At 55.1% G+C, this 24,024-nt stretch overlaps 1 protein-coding gene across 20 annotated transcripts in view; it reads left to right on the top strand.

Annotated features, from left to right (window-relative positions):
* ZNF236 (zinc finger protein 236) overlaps positions 1 to 24,024 on the top strand; it is a 103,788-nt gene that overhangs the window by 57,021 nt on the left and 22,743 nt on the right. For 19 of the 20 annotated variants that reach the window (XR_011379153.1, XR_016213834.1, XM_051838586.3 and 16 more), the window contains 9 exons: positions 1,004 to 1,107; positions 6,292 to 6,443; positions 8,551 to 8,763; positions 14,076 to 14,355; positions 17,533 to 17,636; positions 18,998 to 19,363; positions 20,656 to 20,801; positions 20,894 to 21,134; positions 21,361 to 21,540. Coding sequence is in view for 18 of the 20 variants with exons in the window: in XM_051838586.3 (XP_051694546.1) it covers positions 1,004 to 1,107; positions 6,292 to 6,443; positions 8,551 to 8,763; positions 14,076 to 14,355; positions 17,533 to 17,636; positions 18,998 to 19,363; positions 20,656 to 20,801; positions 20,894 to 21,134; positions 21,361 to 21,540 (1,786 nt within the window). In the remaining 2 variants the exon portion in view is untranslated. The remainder of the gene's footprint in view (positions 1 to 1,003; positions 1,108 to 6,291; positions 6,444 to 8,550; positions 8,764 to 14,075; positions 14,356 to 17,532; positions 17,637 to 18,997; positions 19,364 to 20,655; positions 20,802 to 20,893; positions 21,135 to 21,360; positions 21,541 to 24,024) is intronic. The other variant, XM_051838587.3, reaches the window with a different exon arrangement.

Below are 24,024 nucleotides of genomic sequence, written 5' to 3'. Positions count from 1 at the left end.
AGTTCCGAGGGTTCTTTCATAGCTCGAAGCTCTGTGACTGACAGCAGATGCTGCCTGGGTGGTCGAGAGCACGCTAACACTAGCTTACCTTTTGCTCAGCACTATGCAGGCCCAGCTCAGGTGTTGCAGAGCTGGGCCCTGAAGGCAGGCAGAGTGGACACAGGCCCTTGCTTGCAGCATCTTACAGCGGTGCCCCACGGTTGGCACTGTGTCTGTCACTGTCCCTTGCCCTGAAGGTTGGCTTCCCCTGTGCCCTGTGTGTGACACGGTGTTTGTGGAGCGACTGGAAAGCGCCGACCTGGCCGTGTCAGGAAGGCGGGGTCACGAGACTGGCTACAGGCCTTGTTCTGTTTCTGACGAGAGAGAAGACAGCCTTCTCAGAAAGGGAGATTTGTATTCTCCGTCAGTGAGGGTCAAGCTGATGGAAGAGTGTTTTTTCATTAAGATGTTTCAGAAGGGCCGGCCCTGTGGCGCAGTGGGTTGACACCTTGGCCTGAAGCACCGGCATCCCATATGGGCGCTAGTTTGAGACCTGGCTGCTCCACTTCTGATCCAGCTCTCTGCTGTGGCCTGGGAAAGCAGTAGAAGGTGGGCCCCTGCACCCGCTTGGGAGACCTGAAGGAAGCTCCTGGCTCCTGGCTTTGGATGGGCACAGCTCTGGCCTTTGCGGCCAATTGGGGAGTGAACCAACAGATAGAAGACCTCTCTCTCTCTGTGCCTCTCCTCTCTCTGTGTAACTCTGACTTTCAAATAAATAAATAAATTTTTTAAAGTTTCAGAGTCTGTTTCATGGTAGATGAAAGTTTGTGTTGAAGGACATTAATAGACAATAAGCAGGCCTTGACTTTAAAGTATTGTCGGTGACGTAACTTGCTTGCGGTTCTTGGGTTGGTTCAGATGACCGCAGTGGCCTGTTGGGTTCCCTCCTCGTCCTTGTCCCACATCATCGTTGTTTACTCCCAGACACTCAGAATCGTTTGCTTGATACCCCGTTCCGTTTCAGACAACACGCTTGATTCCGGAGTCTCCCCAGGAGCAGCTGGACCTGCGGACGCAGCGGCCCGCGTTTCTGGAGGATGGCGAGGATCAGAGCCGGCGCTCATACAGGTAGCCCCTGCCCATGCCGGGTACCTCTTGACAAGGGCGTTGCAATGTAGTCATCGTGAGACTCTCTGAGTTAGGTCCATTGTCATCCTCATTTTAGAAAGAAAGATCTGAGACAGGAGCTGACCGTGCTGGTTTTCGCACCACTCACAAGCCCCAGGGCCAGGGCGTCTTCAGCCCGGCACTGGTGTGCTCTCTGGAAGCTGCCTTGCCGTGTTAAGCCATCGTTGCCCTTCACCTGGCCCCTTTCTGGCCAATGAGTGGTCTTCAAAAAGTTCATGGAAATGAACATTGTGAAAAAACTATGCATGGATCTCAAAATTCTTACAATAAAATAAACTTCATTTTAAATTCCATTTTCACAAACTTTTTGGAGTCCCTGGCATGTGAGGACCTGTGTGCCAGGAAGCAGGTGACCCCTAGGACAGCTGTCCCAGGGAGCCTGCCCCCATATGGAGCAGGTGCTTGGAGGACCTGGTGAGCCTAGGAGAGCTGCCCCCGGGAGCCTGCCCCCATATGAGCAGGTGCTTGGAGGACCTGGTGAGCCTAGGACAGCTGCCCCCGGGAGCCTGCCCCCATATGGAGCAGGTGCTTAGAGGACCTGGTGAGCCTAGGACAGCTGTCCCAGGGAGCCTGCCCTGTATGGAGCAGGTGCTTGGAGGACCTGGTGAGCCTAGGACAGCTGCCCCCGGGAGCCTGCCCCCATATGGAGCAGGTGCTTAGAGGACCTGGTGAGCCTAGGACAGCTGCCCCAGGGAGCCTGCCCTGTATGGAGCAGGTGCTTGGAGGACCTGGTGAGCCTAGGACAGCTGCCCCAGGGAGCTTGCCCCCATATGGAGCAGGTGCCTGGAGGTCGCTGGTGAGCCTAGGACAGCTGCCCCCGGGAGCCTGCCCGTATGAAGCAGGTGCTTGGAGGGCCTGGTGAGCCTAGGACAGCTGCCCCCGGGAGCCTGCCCCCATATGGAGCAGGTGCTTGGAGGGCCTGGTGAGCCTAGGACAGCTGCCCCCAGGAGCCTGCCCTGTATGGAGCAGGTGCTTGGAGGACCTGGTGAGCCTAGGACAGCTGCCCCCGGGAGCCTGCCCCCATGTGGAGCAGGTACTTGGAGGACCTGGTGAGCCTAGGACAGCTGCCCCCGGGAGCCTGCCCTGTATGGAGCAGGTGCTTGGAGGGCCTGGTGAGCCTAGGACAGCTGCCCCAGGGAGCTTGCGCCCATATGGAGCAGGTGCCTGGAGGTCGCTGGTGAGCCTAGGACAGCTGCCCCCGGGAGCCTGCCCGTATGAAGCAGGTGCTTGGAGGGCCTGGTGAGCCTAGGACAGCTGCCCCAGGGAGCTTGCCCCCATATGGAGCAGGTGCTTGGAGGGCCTGGTGAGCCTAGGACAGCTGCCCCCGGGAGCCTGCCCCCATGTGGAGCAGGTGCTTGGAGGGCCTGGTGAGCCTAGGACAGCTGCCCCCGGGAGCCTGCCCGTATGAAGCAGGTGCTTGGAGGGCCTGGTGAGCCTAGGACAGCTGCCCCCGGGAGCCTGCCCTGTATGGAGCAGGTGCTTGGAGGACCTGGTGAGTTCTTGACTGGCTCACACTGTGGCTTGTGCTCACAGCGAGTAGGGCAAACATGTTGCTGAAAAATCAAAGACAACTCTATGTGTTTCCAAAAGTTACAGTGAATATTATCTTCTGCAGAGACAGCCTTAGCTTCAAAATATTTTAATAATTTAATTTCCTTAAAATTCTTTTGAAGTCAGCTTTTCCAGAGCCATTTAAGAAAAGCTGTGTTTCATGACTGTATAGTCACCCTTGCACACTGGTGAGCCACCTTGCAGCAAACGAATGGTCTTAGACGGGATTTCTGGAGGAATGAGCCTGCTAATATTGATACCATGTAATTTTCGAAAGGCCAAGTAACTCCTTTGTCCCAAACCTGTCTGTCAGCTTCTTCATCTTCAGAAGTATACTGTCCTGAGATGTTTATGAATCGTGAATCCAGAAATGCACCAGGGCAGTGGTTCTTACTTTGCAGAGCGCATGGGTCCTGGGGCTGCGCAGGTGGGCTTTGGCACCTCTGCAGCACTCCTGTTATTCTGTTCACTCGGTCGCTCCACGTGGACTGTGTGCTCATGTCTGCTTTGAGAATTTGCATTATGGTTCTAAAGTACCACTAATCTAAGGTTTTCTCATGACTCCTCCATGACATCTGCTCATGACATTACTCACGCATCACCCACCCACCCAGCAGTCTGTCCACTCATGTGTCCACCCACTGAATCGTCCATGCATCCATCAAGTGTTTATTAAGGACCTGTAATGTGCCAAGCACTATGGGCTGTAATAGTCAGCAGAACTCAGCACTCATGGAGCTTAGATCCCAGTGGAAAGAGAGAATAGCTCAGTGAGTAAGTAGACTGCGTGTAGATGAAATGTTCCCTGGGCACTGGAGGAAGAGAGAGGAAGAGCTGTACCTGCTAAGTGCCACGTGTTAGCTAGTCAGAGTCACGGCTGTTCTGGATGCATTTAGGAGATAGAACCTACGGGACCTGTGACAGCCGAGAAGCGAGAGAAAGAGGAGGCTCAAGGATCTGCCAGGATTTTGAGCCAGATGTCTGCACGGAAGAGGTGGCTGTCACCTAGGAAGGGGAGATGAGTGTTGAACAGGATTCAGGTCCCCAGGCTGACATCTGAGGATGGCGGGAATTGAGGGGGCGGTCCGGACTGGAAGTACAGGTTTGAGAGTTGTCAGAGCAGAGACCAGCATTTCAGGCGGAGGGGTGCATGTCCACAAGAAGAGGCGTGGCGCGAAGCCCCCAGCCTGGCCATGCCACTTAGAGGCGGGCGAGGCAGGGAAGAGCCTGTGCCGGCCTGAGGTGTGCTAGCTAAGAGCTGGGAGGGAACGCGGAGGGAAATGCTGGTGTGCACCTGTGTGCCAGGAGATCACAGGCCCTTCTCCAGGACATGAAGAATTGTGGAAGCTGTAACGCTCCCTGCCCCATGGAGTGTGCTGGAGTCACCTGCACCCCTGGCGTTCGGCTTGTTTCCCGTTCTCTGCCTGACCTCATCTGGGGAATGTGCTCCGCGAGCTGTGGGAAGTCGCTGGAACCCTGCACACGGCTGCCTCGTGGCTGCTGCCCTCAGTGACAAGGCCGTGTGCGCTGGCCTCTGGGACTTAGGCAGCTGTTGGGCACTTCAGGAGGACTGTGGTCGGCAAAGCAGGCAGGTGCGGGCTGGGAAGAGGGCAGGGCCCTTGCACAGGCAGAGAAGGTCCGTCTTCTTTGTTGTTACTTTTTTAAAGATTGGTTATTTGAAAGAGTTGGGGGGGAGGACAACATGTACTCTTCCGTCTGCTGGTTCACTCCTCAGATGGCCACAGCAGCCAGGGCTGAGCCAGGCCAAGCCAGGAGCTCCATCTGGGTCTCCCATGTGGGTGGCAGGGGCCCAAGCACTTGGACCAGCTTCTGCTCCTTTCCCAGGTGCACTGCGGGGGGTTGGATCAGAAGTAGAGGAGTTACTTGGCCTCTGGGACTGAACTGGCTGCCATGTGGGCTGCCAGCGTCACAGGCAATGGCTTTACCCACTCTACCACCACAGCAGCCCCAGAAGGGTCCATCTTGTGTGGGCGGTGCTTGGTCCTTCAGGTGAGGGTGAGACCAGAGGGAGAGGGCCTGCTTGTCGGACCTGCTCTCCCCAGGACAGCCAGGAGCGCCTAGAGTGTAGTTGACTCTGAGCAGTACATGAGACTGTTCTGCAGAGCTTGCTCTCCCCGTCCAGGAAGCTTTCCTCAGCGGATTCCAGCTGGCCCCATGGTACAGAGAAACCGTGCCGATCAGTGCGTCTCTCCACCACGGACACGGAGACAGAGCCCATCCTGCTTCCAATCCGGTTTATCTTTCCATCATTAGATGGAGACTAGTGCTTGCTTTCTGTTTTTTTTTTTTTTGTTTTTTTTTTTTTTTTTTTTACAGGCAGAATGGACAGTAAGGGAGAAACGTCTTCCTTTTCTGTTGGTTCACCCACCAATGGCCACTGCAGCTGGCACGCTGCGGCTGGCGCACCGCGCTGATCCGAAGCCAGGAGCCAGGTGCTTCTTCCTGGTCTCCCATGCGGGTGCAGGGCCCAAGTGCTTGGGCCATCCTCCACTGCTCTCCCGGGCCACAGCAGAGAGCTGGACTGGAAGAGGAGCAACCGGGACAGAATGTGGCACCCCGACCGGGTCTAGAACCCGGGGTGCCAGTGCCGCAGGTGGAGGATTAGCCTATTGAGCCACGTTGCCGGCCATGCTTTCTGTTTTTAATAGATGGCCTTGCCAGACCCCATGTTTTTTTAAAGACATTTATTTATTTGAAAGGCAGAGTTAAAGAGGGGCAGAGGCAGAGAGAGAGAGGTCTTCCAACCACTGGTTCACTCCCTAGATGGCTGTAATGGCTGGAGCTGTGCCGATACAAAGCAGGAGCCAGGAGCTTCTTTCCGGGTCTCCCACACATGTGGACCATTTTCCACTGCATTCCCAGGCCACAGCAGAGAGCTGAATCAGAATGGAGCAGCCAGGACTGGAACCGGTGCCCATATGGGATGCCGGCGCTGCAGGTGGCGGCTTCACCCACTACGCCACAGGTCCGGCCCCACCAGACCCCATTTGTTGGTGGGAGTGAAACTTCACACACCTTCGCATGTGTGCAGCCTTTAGTGCAGTGTCCCTAACTGCCTCCTTGAGGCTACAGCTGGGGCACGGGGGAGCAGAGCCGTGCCAGTGGAGTTCACTCTCAACCTTGCAATGCAGGGTGGTTTTAATCTGGAATAATGTTGTGTGTTGGGTACCAACTGAGGGAAAATAGTCCTGCGGCTTGATACAGTCTTCACAGTGCGCAGCGCAGTCTGGTGCACTGTTTCGTACAGCAGAGTTGGCTGGGGATCGACGTGCACTCACTGAAGAAGGCAGGGCCGGACGAGTCGGTTTCTCTGGAGCTGGACTGCTGTCTGCAGGCATTGTTCCAGGACTCACTCATTTGGAAGCAAGATACATGTCAGACCCCGGACACTTAGCAGAGTTTGGTCGGGCATTTTATTATGGCTCACTCTGTGTGTGTTGTCAGGTTTAGAGTCGGAGAGCCGGCTTGGCTCGTGTAAGGGTGCCCGCCTGTTGCAAGGCTGTCAGGGAAGATGGTGTGATGGTGTCTGAGCGCTGTGTGTTTGACTTACAGGTGTGACTACTGCAACAAGGGCTTCAAGAAGTCCAGCCACTTGAAGCAGCACGTGAGGTCACACACGGGGGAGAAGCCCTACAAGTGCAAGCTCTGTGGGCGTGGCTTCGTCTCCTCCGGAGTCCTCAAGTCGCACGAGAAGACACACACAGGTCCTTGTCTACCTCTCATGTGGAGAGTATCCTTTGTTGCTGTTTTCATTTAAAGGACTTAGTTATTTAACAGGCAGAGTGATGGAGAGAGAGGGGGAGAGAGAGAGAGAGAGAGGTCGTCTGTCTGTAGGTTCATTCCCCAAATGCCCACAACAGCCAGGGCTGAGCCAGGCTGAAGCCAGGAGCCAGGAACTCTGGGCCTCCCATGTGGGAGGCAGCAGCTCAAGCACTTGGGCCATCATCCACTGCTTCTCCTGCATATTAGCAGGAGGCGGGGCTTGAGCTGATGGTCTGATAGAGGATGTAGGTGTCCCAGATGCTGGCTTACCCTGCTGTGCCACAGCGCCAGCCCGTTGTTGTTTGAGTACATAGCAATCAGTTCACCCACTTTGAATGTACAGCTCTGTGATTTTAGCACGTTCGGTTTTGCAGCCTCCCTACTGTCTAATTTTAGAACATTTTTGTCACCCGCCCCATACCTGGTGCTGGGTGACCCTGGGTCTACTCCAGCTTCATGGACTTGCATGTGAACAGCCTGAAGCAGCACGTGGTCCCCACCGAGCAGAGGGTGTGCAAGAGCACGTGGTCCCCACTGAGCAGAGGGTGTGCAAGGCCGCCTGTGCGGCCTGTGCCGTGCGTCGGTCCTCGCTTCCCCATGGTGGCCAGGCTCTGGCCCACCACATGGCCACCCAGCACTCGGTGGACGGCTAGGTCATTTCCATTCTTTGAGTATTATGAGTCATCCTGCTGTGAACATTTGGGGAGGAGTTTCTGTGTCGCTTCTCTTCATTTCTCTACCTAGGGATGGAACTACCAGGTCGTGTGATAACACCGTCTGGACTGTTGAGCCTAGCAGGTGGTTTTCCCGAGCCACTGCATCGTTGTGCAGGCCCGTCAGCGGGCAGTGTGGGTTCTGATTTCTCCCCACCCTCACCAGTGCTTGTTCTTATCTGTCTGTTCTGCTGTGACCCTCCTCGTGGGTGTGGAGTGGCCTCACTGGGGTTTAGATATGCATACTCCAGTGGCTGATGATGTTCTAACTCTGTGCTCATTTTCAAATTAGAACAATTGTTTTATTATCATTGAGTTGTACGAATTTTTTTTAATATGTTCTGACTACTCAGCCTTTCAGATAGGTGGTTTGGGATCACTATGTTGTTAAACATACTGCTTTTATTTACTTAACACAGCCAACATACTTACTTAGCATATTAATAATAGATATTTAACATCAACAAGTTGTTCTAAGGGCTTACACGACTATGAAGGAGCCCTGCTCAGAAACACTCACCCAGACTGGAGGGACGAAGTTTTGTGGGCGGGTCTGTGGCAAGTGGCTGGCACTGGGTGTCAGCGGGTTTTGGGAAGGTTTATGGAGGGCAGCAGGCCCTGCTGAGGAGGCAGAGAGGGGCCTGTGCCCTCACCAGGGCCAGGCTGAACTGTCCTGGCAGTGGGCCCCCAGCTGCTGAGGCAGATCGCTGTGTACACTGCTGGGGCCTCAGCTGATGGGAGAGGGGAATCATGTTGGAGCTGTATAGACTACTTCCGGTGGGAGCCAGGTGGGAGCTGTGTAGACTTCTCCTGGTGGGAGCCATGTGGGAGCCGTGTGGGAGCTGTGTAGACTACTCCTGGTGGGAGCCATGTGGGAGCCGTGTGGGAGCTGTGTAGACTTCTCTTGGTGGTAGCCGTGTGGGAGCTGTGTAGACTTCTCCTGGTGGGAGCCGTGTGGAAGCTGTGTAGATTCTCCTGGTGGGAGCCGTGTGGGAGCTGTGTAGAAGCTGTGTAGACTACTTGTAGGGCCTCGGCTGGGTCACTGGCCGTGGGTCTGAGGAGAGAATGGGTTTGCACAGTCTCTCCTTGGATGGGGTAGAAGTGGAAGAGGACAAAGAAGCCCTGAGTTGTCTGAGGACACACTTCTGGGCGGCTGCAGCTTGCACTGGCCAAGTTCTTAGAGCAGCCCATTCCTGAAAACTGGGAACCCCAGCACACGCAGTGTCTGCACCGCGGTGGCTCATTAGTGGTGTCTGGGCTCACTTCTCACTGCCGACAGCCGTCAGCTAACAGATGTGGTTTCTCTCTGCCGTCTCTGTCCTGCTGTGCTGCCCAGGGGTCAAGGCGTTCAGCTGTAGTCTCTGCAACACCTCGTTCACCACCAACGGCAGCCTCACGCGGCACATGGCGACACACATGAGCATGAAGGCCTACAAGTGTCCCTTCTGCGAGGAGGGCTTCCGGACCACCGTCCACTGCAAGAAGCACATGAAGAGGCATCAGGCAGTGGCCCCGGCGGCGCCCACAGCGGGGGAGGTGGAAGCAGGAGGTACTTCCCGCTTGGGCCCTGGCTCGCTAGGTGGATGCTGACTTAGGAGTGAATTTCTGTCCAGATCCAGCCTGGCTGGGTGTGGCTTAGACGTAGTAGCACCCTGGACTTTAGAGTGTTCTCCGGTCTCATTTTCTGATTTGTGGAGTTGTTTGTGGAGTTGAGGGGATGAGCACGTGGAGCTGAGGCACCATCACATCTGCTGTGACTCCGGCCTTCTCCCCTCAGTTGCTTGTCCTACAGCTACTTTGAGTCCCTTTGGACTTGAGGTCGCAGTCAGAGTGTCCAGCGTCCCCAGTGTCTCTGCAGGGGAGGAGTGAGTCCTGACAGTTTCCTTGCCATGCATTCAAATAACCAAACCACAGGGTGACGTGGCAGAGCAGCCGCGCACGCCACGTCTTCCATAGACAGCTCCGAGCAGACAGCGGGAGTGAAGGCCTCGAGTGTTGGACGTGCACGTACTGCGTCCAGAACCTGTAGTTTGGAGAGAGCTAACTGCTCACTGACATTCAAGTGCAGCGTCTCCAACTTAACTACTTGTCCCCATCAGCTCAGGAAGCTGCAGGGCCACGGAGCCAGTGACTGGGGACTGTTAGGGCCTCACCAGCAGCCGTGTACAACCTTGCGTGGAATCTTTCCCACGGCAGAGAAATTGCTTGCTAAGTCGTTTTGTTTTCCCTGAGCTCACTATGGCTGTGGAGGGGTTTGGACTTCCTTTCGCTGTCCCAGTTGTGCCTTTTTAGTGTAATATCCCTGCCCTCCTCCTGTCCTGTCCTGTGTGTGTCTGTTACTCACTGTGCTCCCTGTCGCTGTCCTATACTATGTGTGTCTGTTACTCACTGTGCGCCCTGTCCTGTACCGTGTGTATCTGTTACTCAGTGTGCTCCCTGTCCCTGTACTATACCATGTGTGTCTGTTACTCACTGTGCGCCCTGTCCTGTACCGTGTGTGTCTGTTACTCAGTGTGCTCCCTGTCCTGTACCGTGTGTATCTGTTACTCAGTGTGCTCCCTGTCCCCGTACTATACCGTGTGTGTCTGTTACTCAGTGTGCTCCCTGTCCTGTATCGTGTGTGTCTATTACTCACTGTGCTCCCTGTCCTGTACCGTGTGTATCTGTTACTCAGTGTGCTCCCTGTCCCTGTACTATACCGTGTGTGTCTATTACTCAGTGTGCTCCCTGTCCCTGTCCTGTGTGTGTCTGTTACTCACTGTGCTCCCTGTCCTGTCCTGTGTGTGTCTGTTACTCACTGTGCTCCCTGTCCTGTACTGTGTGTATCTGTTACTCACTGTGCTCCCTGTCCCTGTCCTGTCCCGTGTGTGTCTGTTACTCAATGTGCTCCTGTCCTGTACCGTGTCTATTACTCACTGTGCTCCCTGTCCTGTACCGTGTGTGTCTGTTACTCAGTGTGCTCCTGTCCTGTCCCGTGTGTGTCTGTTACTCAGTGTGCTCCTCTCCTGTACCATGTGTGTCTGTTACTCACTGTGCTCCCTGTCCTGTCCCATGTGTGTCTGTTACTCACTGTGCTCCCTGTCCCTGTACTATACCGTGTGTGTCTGTTACTCACTGTGCTCCCTGTCCTGTCCCGTGTGTGTCTGTTACTCAGTGTGCTCCTGTCCTGTCCCGTGTGTGTCTGTTACTCAGTGTGCTCCTGTCCTGTCCCGTGTGTGTCTGTTACTCAGTGTGCTCCTGTCCTGTCCCGTGTGTGTCTGTTACTCAGTGTGCTTCCTGTCCTGTACCGTGTGTGTCTGTTACTCACTGTGCTCCCTGTCCTGTCCCGTGTGTGTCTGTTACTCAGTGTGCTCCTGTCCTGTACCGTGTGTGTCTGTTACTCAGTGTGCTCCTGTCCTGTACCGTGTGTGTCTGTTACTGACTGTGCTCCCTGTTCTGTACTATACCGTGTGTCTGTTACTCACTGTGCTCCCTGTCCTGTCCCGTGTGTGTCTGTTACTCAGTGTGCTCCTGTCCTGTATGTGTGTGTCTGTTACTCAGTGTGCTCCCTGTCCTGTCCCGTGTGTGTCTGTTACTCAGTGTGCTCCTGTCCTGTCCCGTGTGTGTCTGTTACTCAGTGTGCTCCTGTCCTGTCCCGTGTGTGTCTGTTACTCAGTGTGCTCCTGGCCTGTCCCGTGTGTGTCTGTTACTCAGTGTGCTCCTGTCCTGTACCGTGTGTGTCTGTTACTCAGTGTGCTCCTGTCCTGTACCGTGTGTGTCTGTTACTCAGTGTGCTCCTGTCCTGTACCGTGTGTGTCTGTTACTGACTGTGCTCCCTGTCCTGTACCGTGTGTCTGTTACTCAGTGTGCTCCTGTCCTGTACCGTGTGTGTCTGTTACTCACTGTGCTCCCTGTCCTGTCCCGTGTGTGTCTGTTACTCAGTGTGCTCCTGTCCTGTCCCGTGTGTGTCTGTTACTCAGTGTGCTTCCTGTCCTGTCCCGTGTGTGTCTGTTACTCAGTGTGCTCCCTGTCCTGTACCGTGTGTCTGTTACTCAGTGTGCTCCTGTCCTGTACCGTGTGTGTCTGTTACTCACTGTGCTCCCTGTCCTGTCCCGTGTGTGTCTGTTACTCAGTGTGCTTCTGTCCTGTCCGGTGTGTGTCTGTTACTCAGTGTGCTCCTGTCCTGTCCCGTGTGTTTCTGTTACTCAGTGTGCTCCTGTCCTGTATCGTGTGTGTCTGTTACTCAGTGTGCTCCCTGTCCTGTACCGTGTGTGTCTGTTACTCACTGTGCTCCCTGTCCTGTCCCGTGTGTGTCTGTTACTCTGTGTGCTCCCTGTCCTGTCCCGTGTGTGTCTGTTTTCACTGTGCTCCCTGTCCTGTCCCGTGTGTGTCTGTTACTCAGTGTGATCCTGTCCTGTCCCGTGTGTGTCTGTTACTCAGTGTGCTCCTGTCCTGTACCATGTGTGTCTGTTTCTCACTGTGCTCCCTGTCCTGTCCCGTGTGTGTCTGTTACTCACTGTGCTCCCTGTCCTGTCCCGTGTGTGTCTGTTACTCAGTGTGCTCCCTGTCCTGTCCCGTGTGTGTCTGTTACTCAGTGTGCTCCCTGTCCTGTCCCGTGTGTGTCTGTTACTCACTGTGCTCCCTGTCCTGTCCCGTGTGTGTCTGTTACTCACTGTGCTCCCTGTCCTGTCCCGTGTGTGTCTGTTACTCAGTGTTCTCCCTGTCCTGTCCCGTGTGTGTCTGTTACTCAGTGTGCTCCTGTCCTGTACCGTGTGTGTCTGTTTCTCACTGTGCTCCCTGTCCTGTACCATGTGTGTCTGTTACTCAGTGTGCTCCTGTCCTGTGCCATGTGTGTCTGTTACTCACTGTGCTCCCTGTCCTGTCCCGTGTGTGTCTGTTACTCAGTGTGCTCCTGGCCTGTCCCGTGTGTGTCTGTTACTCACTGTGCTCCCTGTCCTGTCCCGTGTGTGTCTGTTACTCAGTGTGCTCCTGTCCTGTGCCATGTGTGTCTGTTACTGTGCTCTCTGTCACTGTTCCTGTCCCGTGTGTGTCTGTGAGTGTGCTCCTGTCTCTGCGCCTCTTTGTCCCTTCTGTGGTCTGTGTTCTCGCAGGGATTCCCTTCACTCATCTACACATTTCTCCCTGGTCGCCCTGTGCTGGTGGAGACCTGAGTAGACTCTGCCCCAGGTTCTGCAGGAGGGAGATGGAATTTTGGCTGGCTGTTCTCTCTGGAATTCTAGCAGTAGGTGTTGAGTGTCTGGCCTTGTGCCTGTGACTGACTGTCTCCTGCCTTCCTCCCTCCCCTCTCTCTCTCTTGTTGGTTTTCCCTGTATGTTCTACAAAGGACTATCCCGTTTGTTCAGCTAACTGACTCATTTTTAATTACTGCTCATTTTGTCTTTCTGTTGCATTTTAATTTTTTTAGTCTGTTATGCAGTGATGACTTCCCTGCGCCCAGAGTTCATTTTCCTCTGTGATGTATGTTTTCTTAATTTATATTCATTTTTTTTTTCATTTTATCTGATAGGCAGAGAGACAAAGATGTTACGTCACAGCTTCTTTCCTCATGCTTAGGCAGCTAGGGCTGAGCCAGGCGGAGCCAGGAACCTGGAATTCAGTCCAGGCCTCCCCTGTGGGTGGCAGGGACCCAGCTACTTGGGTGTCACCTGCTGCCTCCCAGCAGGAAGTGAGAATCTGGAGTGGAGTTGGGACTCAAGCCCAGGTGCTGCATCACAGGCTGTGGGCACCTCAGGGACCTGCTGCCCGCTCCCTGTGACGTTGTAAGAGCAGTTCATTCTTGCCTTTACCCAACTGAAATACACCCTTACATTTTGCTAAGAAAAACACACATACACACATATATGTATTTCAATTTTTATTTTTATTTATATTAAAGTGTTACAGTGGAGACGGGGGAGGGGGGGAGGTCTTCTGTCTGCTGGTTTGCTCCCTAAATTGCTGCAGTGGCCAGAGCTGAGCCGATCCAAAGCCAGGAGCCAGGAGCTTCTTCGGGGTCTCCCACGTGGGTGCAAGGGTTCAAGGACTTGGGCCACCTTCTACTGCTTTCCCAGGCCACAGCAGAGTGCTGGATTGGAGGAGGAGCAGCCAGGACTAGCAGCCCATATGGGGTGTCAGTGCTTCAGGCTGGGGCATTAACCCACTGTGCCACAGCACTGGCCCCTGTACATATGTATTTTTTAACTTTTATTTTCTTTTTTACAGTAAGTCTTTTAAGTAGAAGCTCTTTGTTGATTTCTTAGTTTTGGTTCCCATTTTTAGGCTCCTGGTTTTCTTTACCTGATGATAAATCATTTTGTGCCCTCAGTGGTAAATGAGCACAGGCAGCCAGTGCACACGTGGATGGTTTCAGAGCCCACTGTGCACCTGCCGTCGGGCTGCTCATAGAGCTTTCACCCTGGCACCTGCTGGTGTAGGCAGGCACCACCCCAACCCAGGTACACATGCCCCGCCAGGCAGCCCCAGGTGTAGGCAGTCACCAGTCACCACACACACACACACCCTGCCAGGCAGCTCCTGGTATAGACAGTCACCACATACACACACACACACACACACACACACGCATGCACACACGCCTCCGCCAGGCAGCTCCTGGTATTGGTAGTCACTCCCCCGACAAACACACACACATGTCCCTAACTGATGTTGGCAGTCACCTACACACATACACACACACCCCACACACACACACGCCCCCACCAGGCAGCCCTGGTGTTGGCTGTTTCCCCCCATGTCCTTGTTTCGTTGTCCAGCAAAGCAATGGTGGGAAGAGCTGATGGAGTTACTGACTTCAGCTCTGCTTCCTTACTGCCGAGTGACTCTTCACTAGCAATGTGATCCATATCGCTGTGTTTGATTTAGACATGGGGATGGAGGAGGAAGACAGTTCCGACAGAACCGTGCCCAGAAAGTCTCGCCCTGAGGTCATCACGTTCACCGAGGAGGAGACGGCGCAGCTGGCCAGGATCCGGCCCCAGGAAAGCGCCACTGTGTCTGAGAAGGTGCTGGTGCAGTCGGCCGCCGAGAAGGACCGCATCAGTGAGATGAAAGACGAGCAGGCGGAGCTGGAGGCCGAGCCCAAGCACGCCAACTGCTGCACCTACTGCCCCAAGAGCTTTAAGAAGCCCAGCGACCTGGTGAGGTGCGGCCGCAGACACACCCTGAGGAGTGCAGACACACCCCTGGCAGATCCCTCCTGCACAGGGACAAGGGCGTGGCCGCAGACACACCCCGGGCGGATCCCTCCCGGCACAGGGACAAGGGGTGGCTGCAGACACACCCCGAGGAGTGCAGACACACCCCGGGCGGATCCCTCCTGGCACAGGGACAAGGGCGTGGCCGCAGACACACCCCTGGGGGATCCCTCCCGGCACAGGGACAAGGGGTGGCTGCAGACACACCCTGGGCGTATCCCCCTTGGCACAGGGACAAGGGTGTGGCCGCAGACACACCCCGGGCGGATCCCCCCCCCACCCCCCCACCCCCCCCCCCCCCGGCACAGGGACAAGGGGTGGCCGCAGACACACCCCGGGCGGATCCCCCCCCCACCCCACCCCCACCCCACCCCCCACCCCCCACCCACCCCCCCCCCCCCGCACAGGGACAAGGGCGTGGCCGCAGACACACCCCGGGCGGATCCCTCCTGGCACAGGGACAAGGGCGTGGCCGCAGACACACCCCAGGCGGATCCCTCCTGGCACAGGGACAAGGGCGTGGCCGCAGACACACCCTGGGCAGATCCCTCCTGGCACAGGGACAAGGGCGTGGCCGCAGACACACCCCAGGCGGATCCCTCCTGGCACAGGGACAAGGGTGTGGCCGCAGACACACCCCGGGCGGATCCCTCCCGGCGCAGGGACAAGGGGTGGCTGCTGCCACGCGAGCTCCCTCTGAGTGTTCACCAGGAAACTGGCGTCTGGAGGCTGCTGTGCTTATTTCCTGTGGTGTGGAAGTTCTAGTAAATGAGGACTTAGAAAATTCGCTTATTGTTATGTATTTGAAAGGTAAATTGACAGAGGATGATAGAGACAGAGAGCAGGATCTCCCATCAGCTGGCCATGACTGGGGCTGGACCAGGCCAGAGCGAGGAGCCAGGAGCTCCAGGTCTCCTCTGTGGGGTCAGAGACCCCAGCATTTGAGTGCCATCTGCTGTCTCCCACGTTGCCCGTTAGCAGGAAGCTGGACCGGAAACAGAGGTGGACCTCTGTTCTAGGGGCTGTGGGATGTGGGTATCACAGGGGACTGCTAAACCTGCTGCACCACAGTGTCCACCCCAGGACGAGTTTATTTGTCGAGGAAGATGTGGTGCTAGGCTTGTAGGTGTGCGCAGGAGCAGCAGACACCGTCCTGCCCCAGAGACCCCTGGTCTGTGCAAGGAGCGCAGAGGCAGGCCCGGCGAGTCGGGCTCAGGAGGAGGTGGCAGGAGGCCGCCAGCCAGTCAGCAGTGAGCGGCACATGAGTCCGGGTCCACACAGTGCTGGGGAGGCTGGAAAACCAGGCGCATGGTGGTGGACGGCAGGGGCCCAGGACAGAAGGGGCTGTTGGTGCGTTTGGAATGGAGGAAGGAAGAAGCAGCGTCCAGCTTTTCTCCTGAATACTAGAATAGTTGCTCAGACGAAAGAAGGATGCTTCGTTTTTGCTCTAGGAGTCAGAACAAGTGAATGAAAGTATTTAATAAAAGGAACCAAGATTGTAGGGCGGCAGTAGCACAGCAGGCAGCTACAGAGGACTGCGTAGGGCACCTTGTGCGTGCTCCTGTTCCAGAGGCCCGGGCAGCACCAGGACAGCGTGGCTGTCTAGGGAACGTCTCAGCTGACAGCGCCTCCACGGTTCCATTCGGAGGCTCACTGGGGGTGAGAGCACAGAGAGGAATCCCGGTCGTGGGGCCTAGAGAGCCTGTGGACTGCGCTCTGTTGGGTCCGTGGGTGCAGTCCTGAGTAGGCATCGTGGAAGCTGATGTGTGCTCTGAGGCTGCAGAGTACAACCAGAAAGTTAGAGGAAGGAGAGGTCCGGGGCCTTGTGACAAAGGAGTTCGGGTGTTGTATAAGTGGGAGTCCAGCGTGGCCTGCGGCTGCCTGTGGCCAGGGATCAGTGAGGAGTGAGGAACAAGCTGACCGGGAGAGTTGGCTTCACCAGTGGGTTATTGGTGGGTCACAGAGGAGCGCTATGCCAGGCCCAGGAGCCAGTTTGGATATGTTTTGAGGCAGCACCTGTGGTGGACACCTGCCAGGCTAAGGCCGGCAAGTGACGAGGGGTGGGACATAAGCACCGTGGTGTCTCCGAGGAAGGTGGAAGGGACAGGAAGCCTGGCTGAGCCTGGCGGCCGGGGTACTGCTTATCTCTTGCTCATTTTAACCCAGGGCAGCCTCAGCCCCTTCATTGCGTGTCGTGGTCCAGCACAGCCTGAGGTAAACAGGTGTCTGCTCCATGTACAAGCAGTCAGTGTTTACACAGACGTCAGTGGTAAACCCTTTCCTTCTTCCATCCTTACGTATCCATGCGTCCTTCGCATCGGCGTGTGTATCGCTCAGGGTGTCCTGTGAACGTGGTGCTCCATCTGTCTCCAGACCGCTGGTGATGCCCTCAGGGCATCCAGGCACCTCCTGTGCCCCGGGAGGTCCTCGGGTCCCTGGGAGCCCCTGGCACCGGCCTTTTGGCTGGCTGTCCTCCCAGACCTGTGCCCTGACCTTGTTTTCGGTGCTGATAGGTGCTGTCTCCTGGCTGATCTGTAGGAGCTCTTTGGTTTTTATGAAAATGACCCTGTTTTCCTTTGTCTTGCAAGTATTTTTTGGTCTTTGTTATTTGGATCAGTTGTTTATTTATTTATTTTTTTTTAATAGAGTGAAGCTCAGAATTTTATTTGGCCAAATTTAAGCAGCAGACAGCAATATAATTTTATTTTTTTGTGGTTAATTATAAATTTAAAATCATTAAGTTTTTCCTTAAGTTTCTTTTTATTTATTGGCAAGGCAGAGAGTTTACAGAGAGAGAGAGAAAAAGATCTTCTATTTCTTGGTTCACTCTCCAGATGGCCGCAATGGCCAGGACTGGGCCAAGCAAAGTCAGGAGCTCCTTCCAGGTCTCCCTCGTGGGTGGCAGGGACCCAGACACTTGGGCCATCTTCCGCTTCCTCAGGCACATTAACAGAAAGGTGGATCAGAAGTGGAGCAGCTGGGACCTGAACTGGCAGCCATATGGGATGCTGGCATTGCAGGTGGTTGTTTGACCTGCTGTGCCGCAGTACCAGCCCTGTGAAGCTGTGTCTTGATGTATATATTTAAAAAGAAAACCACTTAACTTGCAAATATCTTTTGGATAGGCATGTTCGAATCCACACGGGAGAAAAGCCATATAAGTGTGATGAGTGTGGGAAGAGCTTTACCGTCAAATCCACCCTTGATTGCCACGTGAAGACACACACAGGTAAGAGCAAACCCCTGCGTTGTTGGCAGATCCTGAATGTGAGGCTTTGTCTCTGTGTGTGGTGCACATCGTTCTCTGGAAATGAGCAGTGGTGTGACAGGGAGCGTGGGCTGCAGTGACGTATGCAATCGCCAGTCTCTGAGCGACGCTTGCTTTGAGTTCTCCTGTGAACAAGGTCTCCCCTGAGTCTCATCTAGGCCAGGGCTGTCCAAAACCTGTGGACTCAGCAGATCCCATGGCAGCTCTTGGGCTGCAGTTGTGTTTATGGGGAGAAAAACCCCACGTGGGACAGGATTACTGTCTAAGGAGCTGAAAGGTCGTTGCACGGCTCCCAGTAGGAGGCTGGGCGGCTCGAGGCCAGTTCCCCACCTCTGCCGAGTGTGGCTCCCACACTGGCTGCGCAGCCTCGCGGTCCTCGACGGGACGCCACCTAGGAGGCAGATTGCTGGTGAGCGGGCTGCTGCCCTGCCCTGCATGGCGTTCAGATGCAGTTCCAGTTGCCACGGGAGAGTCTGTGTCTGGCGAGCTGTTTGTGACCATCACGGGCCAGGAGTGTTGTGAGTCCTAGGGTTACGCTGATCGGTGGAGTTTATATTCTCAGCCTGAACAAGTGGATGCACGTGGAGGTTACACCTCATGGGGTGGTGAGGTGATGTGGTCTGGCTATCCCGTGTGCAGAGGCCTTAGCTTCCTTAGCCTGTCTCCTTGGGCAGCACTGAGAGCCTGCTAGCCGTGAGGGCACGGGCTGTCAGCCAGCGCGCGGATTCCTGACTCCCAGCGGCGCCTGGCACCTGCTTCCCCCACTGGCGAGCACGTCTCTGTGGAACCCCGCCTGCCACCCCGGCCCCACTGTGGAAGGAAGGTTGGATTTCTGGGCCCCAGAACAGGGCTGGGAGCACAGTGTCACTAGCCCTTGGCAGTAAGGGCTGGCTCTTGTGTCCTGGACGGGCTCTTCAGAGCCGCATCAGAGCTGTTGACACCTGGCAGTCTGGGCACAGGACACGTGAGCCACAGGCCTGGGACCCCGCAGTGAGCGCTGGCCCTGTACACTGTCCGGAAGAGAAAGCGAGAGGTGCCACGACGCTCGGGTGCCCCCTCTGAAACCAGGCAGAAGTGGCAGTGGTGCCGAGTGCACTGAGTGGCCGCCCTGGTGGCTTCCGTACCGGGGAGTGGCATCCGCCAATCAGGGCTCAGTGTCCTGCAGGCTGCGGGCTGTGGAATGCATAGCGTCCCGGGGTGAGAGAGCTCCCTGCAGCCCCGTGTCCATGGGCTCAGCACCTTGGCGGCCTCACAGCCTGCTGGGCGGGGCGTCTGAAGGTGGCCGTGGTCCTGGCCCCGCTGACCCGGCTGTCCGTCCGCAGGTCAGAAGCTCTTCAGCTGTCACGTGTGCAGCAACGCGTTCTCCACGAAGGGGAGTCTGAAAGTGCACATGCGCCTGCACACGGGAGCCAAGCCCTTCAAGTGCCCGCACTGTGAGCTGCGCTTCCGCACGTCCGGCCGGAGGAAGACACACATGCAGTTCCACTACAAGCCCGACCCCAAGAAGGCCCGGAAGCCGGCGGCTCCAGGCTCCTCGGAGGGCCTGCAGCCCGTCAGCCTGCTCAGCGCCGCCTCCTCCGACCCCAGCGTGTTTATCATGAACAACTCTGTCCTCACCGGGCAGCTCGAGCAGAGTCTGCTTCAGCCGGGGCTGGTGGGCCAGGCTGTTCTCCCCGCCTCCGTGTCAGGTGAGCCCTGGGCCCGCGACCCCCGCCCGGCCCGCAGCAGGACGCCTGTCTCCCCGCCCCCCATGCTCTGTTCTGCCTCCAGCACTGCCGCCTTTTGTACCCTGGCCTTGTTTCTCTGTGGCGCCTGTGCGTTTGCACCTGCGTTTCTCACCTGGCACTCGTGGATTTAGTAGTGAGCTGTGCGGTTGACAGATGCTCCTGAGTGCTGCTGTGACCGCTGGGTCACAGAGGGCCTGTTGGGTTTACGGTGGCCTTCCCGTGACAATGGCAGCTCTCGGTAGTGATCAGGTGCCACGCTGGGCCTTGCCTTCTGCCTCTGGGACTTGTGCAGTCTTCTGGGACTATGCTGGATAGAGCCTATCAGTGGGGTTTCTCTGAGCCACTTTCTGACCTTTTTTAAAATTTATTTATTTACTTGAGAGGCATAGTTACAGACTGAGGGGCAGAGACAGAGATATCTTCCATCCACTGATTCGCTCCCCAGATGACTGCAACCCCAATCTGAAGCCAGGAGCCAGGAGCTTCTTCCTGGTCTCCCACATGGGAGCAGGGGCCCAAGCACTTGGGCCATCTTGTGCTGCCTTCCCAGGCCATAGCAGAGAGCTGGAGCAGCCGGGACTGCAGCTGGCACCCACATGGCATGCTGGCGCCTGAGGCAGATGCTTAACCTACTGTGCCACAGCACCGGCCCCTGACAGTTTGAAATGAGCAGTATTGTTATCTCTTTTACAGAGTTTGCTTTGCGATGGGTAAATCAGATCACGAGTGTGTGCGCATGTATGTGTAGTACGGAGCATGCATCAGTAGTCCTTAATTAGATCACGTTGCAGTATTATGAAACTTACTCATTTAAAAGTCCTCCTGTGCGGCAGGTGCTTGGCCTAGAGGTTACGACACTGTACGATGCCTGCATCCTACAGGGGGCGCCCGGGCTCCGCTCCTGGCTCTGGCTCCTGATTTAGTTTCCTGCTAATTCAGACTCTAGGAGACAGAGTGAAGGCTCGGGTGACTGGGTTCCTGCCACCCGTGTGGGAGGTTGGAATCGAGCAGTGGCTCCTGACGTTGGCCTGCCCAGCCCTTGCTGTGGTGGGCATCGGGGAGTGAACCGACGGCGGGGAGCTCACTGTGTCTCTGCTGTCCATCTTTCTCGCTGTTTCCCCCTCTGGTGTCTCTGACTCTCCTGTAAATAAACTTGAAAACAATAAAGACATAAAAATTGCCATGTGGAGAACGACTTCAGCGTTGAGAATGTCGGCAATACTCAGCCGCTCCCTTTCTCTTTCTCTGCCCAGCTGGAGGTGATTTGACCGTGTCTTTGACAGATGGGAGCTTGGCCGCCCTGGAAGGCATCCAGCTGCAGTTGGCTGCTAACTTGGTTGGACCAAACGTTCAGATTTCTGGGATCGATGCTGCCAGCATTAATAACATCACACTGCAGGTATGACAGCTGCTGGCAGCCCCTTGCTTTTGTGTTGTCTGGAGCACGGAAAGCACGGACTTTTCACGACGAGCGTCGGTGTTGCCTTACAGATCGATCCAAGTATTCTGCAGCAGACGCTCCAGCAGGGCAGCGTGCTCACTCAGCAGCTCACGGGGGAGCCTGGCGTGGCCCCACACAACAGCTCTGTCCAGACAGGGGACAGCACTGTGCCCGCCAGCGTTGTCATCCAGCCCATCTCAGGCCTGTCCCTGCAGCCCACGGTGACGTCCGCCAACCTGACCCTCGGCACGCTGTCTGAGCACGACTCTGTGCTGGCCACCAGCAGCAGTGGTACGAGCTGTTTGCTTCTCTCTTGCTTCGAGTCACGTGGGTGGTGTCAGGACCGTGTGGTGGCCTTGCACCCGTCTTTCTGCCTGAAGTAATAAGAGATGACTGCTGTTTCATTTTGAATCTTTCTCTTTTTGAAGTAGTGACTGAAGTAAAATATTTTGGCCTATCGAAGGGGGAAATGTGTGTTTTCAAGCTTGGTTTTGTTTTGCTTTGTGATCATGACCAGGAACTCAAGACCTCACTCAGGCGATGGCTTCCCAAGGTCTGGTGTCCACCTCCACTGGTCCGCACGAGATCACCCTGACCATTAACAACTCGAGTTTGAGCCAGGTCCTGGCGCAGGCTGCTGGGCCCACCACCACGTCCTCCTCGGGGTCTCCACAGGAAATCACGCTGACGATCTCTGGTTAGTGAGTCACCGTCCTGCACGGCCTTTCAACGGCAGCGTCCATCTGTCTGACTTGAACCTCTTCCCATAGCACTCAGCAGGAATCGGAGGTTGTGCTCAGTAAGGCTGTGTACTTCGCGTGGGCTGTCCAGGTGTAGTGGACGTGATGTGATGCAGTCCAAATCTAGTGGTGCAGGGGGAAATGGTGGTTTGTCCTGTCAGATTTTGAGGAGAGTGGGTGACTTAATTATTGTGGTTTTATTCTTAGAGATTTCGCTGCCTCTGGTGAAAGTGTCTTGGTTAGCAACGAGGAGGTGATGTGAGTTCGTGGGTGTGGCGTTCCATTCGACTGGGAGATCGCTGAGCGGCGTCAGCGTGTGCGCGAGGACAGTGGGCACCGCGGTGCTGCTGCTTGTGTCTTCCGCAGCCACACAGATGGCACAGGAAATGCAAAGCTGGTAGAACGCTGGGAAGCGTCAGCGACAGCTTCTGGCGCCGTGTGGCAGTAGAGCTCACTTGTGATTGACAACTGCAAGCCTCGATCACAAGGCTGTCCCTGCCTGTCCCGGACTCTGGCCTTCTGAGTTCTGTTTTCCCCTTGTGTGTCTCTTCTTGACCGCGGTCCCCGGAGCTGCTGGCGGGCTCTCAGCTCGGTGTTGTCGGACTGTCTGCTGTGCACTTCACGCTTGCCATCTGTAGCTATGAGCTCTTCCTAGCCCAGCACCAGTGCTTAATTTGGTTACAGCCCTCCCTGTGAACCTGGTGTTATGTAGCAGTTGTTAAATATTGACACATTGGATAGTAGTTCGTTTAAGCTTCATAACCATCTATGAGATAGTTGTTAAAAATATGAAAACCGCCTGCTAGAAATCAACACCACCTCAGTAGAAACCAGCAGCCCTGTTTCTTTGTGAGGGACAGAATCCTTGGCCACTTCCCCCGGGAGGTCTGTCTGGGGTCTTAGTTCTTCGTCAGTGCAGTGCCTGTAAAGGTTAACAGTGGAATTGAAAGGAAAGTTGTTTAGAAGAAATCAAAACCCTCTTTATTTTAGGGAGTGTCTTTATTCGTTTTAGTATGTGAGAAATTTGAGAGTTTATGTTTTAGATGGGGCGTTGCTTTTGGATGACATGCTGTGATTAGACAGCAGAAGTTAGCCATGAATTTTCTGTAATTCAGTGACCTTCCTCCTTCCATTGTAGATCTGTGAATTTCAATGTTGGAAATACAGGTGAATAATTTTTAAGAAAGCTACTTTGCTGATCAGATTAACTTTCAGTTGTTAGTCCCTGCAGTGTAGCAGGCTTTGTGCCTTCAGAAAGAAGCAGTGTGCGTTTCGCATGCGGCCCTGGTGTGTGTGCGGTGCTGCGCTTCTCCTGAGTGCCCCTGGTGTTGGTCGCTTGTCACCTTTGTGCTCACGAGCACTGAAAAGTGCAGAGGAGTGTGACCGCCTCCAGGAAGGACTGGCTGGGAGGGCTTACCCAGGTACAGGACTTCGCACCGTCAGGGAGCTTCGGGTGCGGTTCCTTGTCTGCTGCTTCTCACTGGGACCCCTGGTCAGCACCTCCTCCCGGTGCTCTGGAGAGGCTGCAGGAAGCCAAGTGGCTGTGGAAAGCACCCAGAAGCTCTGTGCAGGCTTCCCGTCATGTGGTAGGGTGGTCTTTGTCCCATTACTGTACAGAGTTATAAATGCTTGTGAACACCAGAGAGTGGAGCTGTCACTTCAGTTAAGTTTTGCAAATGTCCAGCAGCTTATGAGTCCCAGTTTAGAGAAAAAATTAAACCCTGGGTAGAAAGCAATGGCAGTCTTTTCCCTCCCCAAATTAATCTTACACACAAACAATAACAGTTAACTGGTATTTGTAGCCAGTTATTAATGAAAAATTGTGTAAAACAGTTGATACCTGGCTGCTTTGTACAGCTCCCACGCATCGTTCACAGTGAGTCTTCCCTGCAGAGGACAGACAGCATTGCTTTGTGCGTTGCCTGTGCTCGTGCGCGTAGTGCGTCGGCCTTCGCTGTTCTGGCTCCTCCCAGTGGCCTCGGCGTGGGGATCTTCATAACGCACTTGGCGTGCGGCATCTTTTTGTCTTGTTTACACCTAATTTGGAAGTGGGATTTTTTTTTTTTTTTTTTTTTAGTTTTATTTATTTGTTTGTTTGAAAGGCTGAGTGGCACAGCAAGGAGGAGAGACAGGAGAGAGACTTCCCATCTGCTGGTTCACTTCCCAAATGCTTGTAGCAGCCAGGACTGGGCTAAGCCCAAGCCACAAGTCAGGATCTCCAAGTACTTAGGCCATCATCCACTGCCTCCCAGGTGCATTAAAAACAGATCAGAAGCGGAGCCTGGCCTTGGTCGCAGCACTCCACTGTGGGTGTGGCTGTCCAAGCTGGGGCTTCACCTGTTGTACATGACACCCATCCCTGCCAGCAGGATTTGTAAAGCGTCTGTCTTGATGAACTCTCTCCAAAGCATGTAGTTTTCTTTCCAGGAAAAGTTCAGTAG

Source organism: Oryctolagus cuniculus, chromosome 10 (assembly GCF_051225735.1).
Source record: "Oryctolagus cuniculus isolate XC-2025 breed Fujian yellow rabbit chromosome 10, ASM5122573v1, whole genome shotgun sequence".
NCBI lineage: Eukaryota > Metazoa > Chordata > Mammalia > Lagomorpha > Leporidae > Oryctolagus > Oryctolagus cuniculus.
Note: the sequence above shows the minus strand (reverse complement) of the source record. Positions and strands in the feature narration are given on the sequence as shown.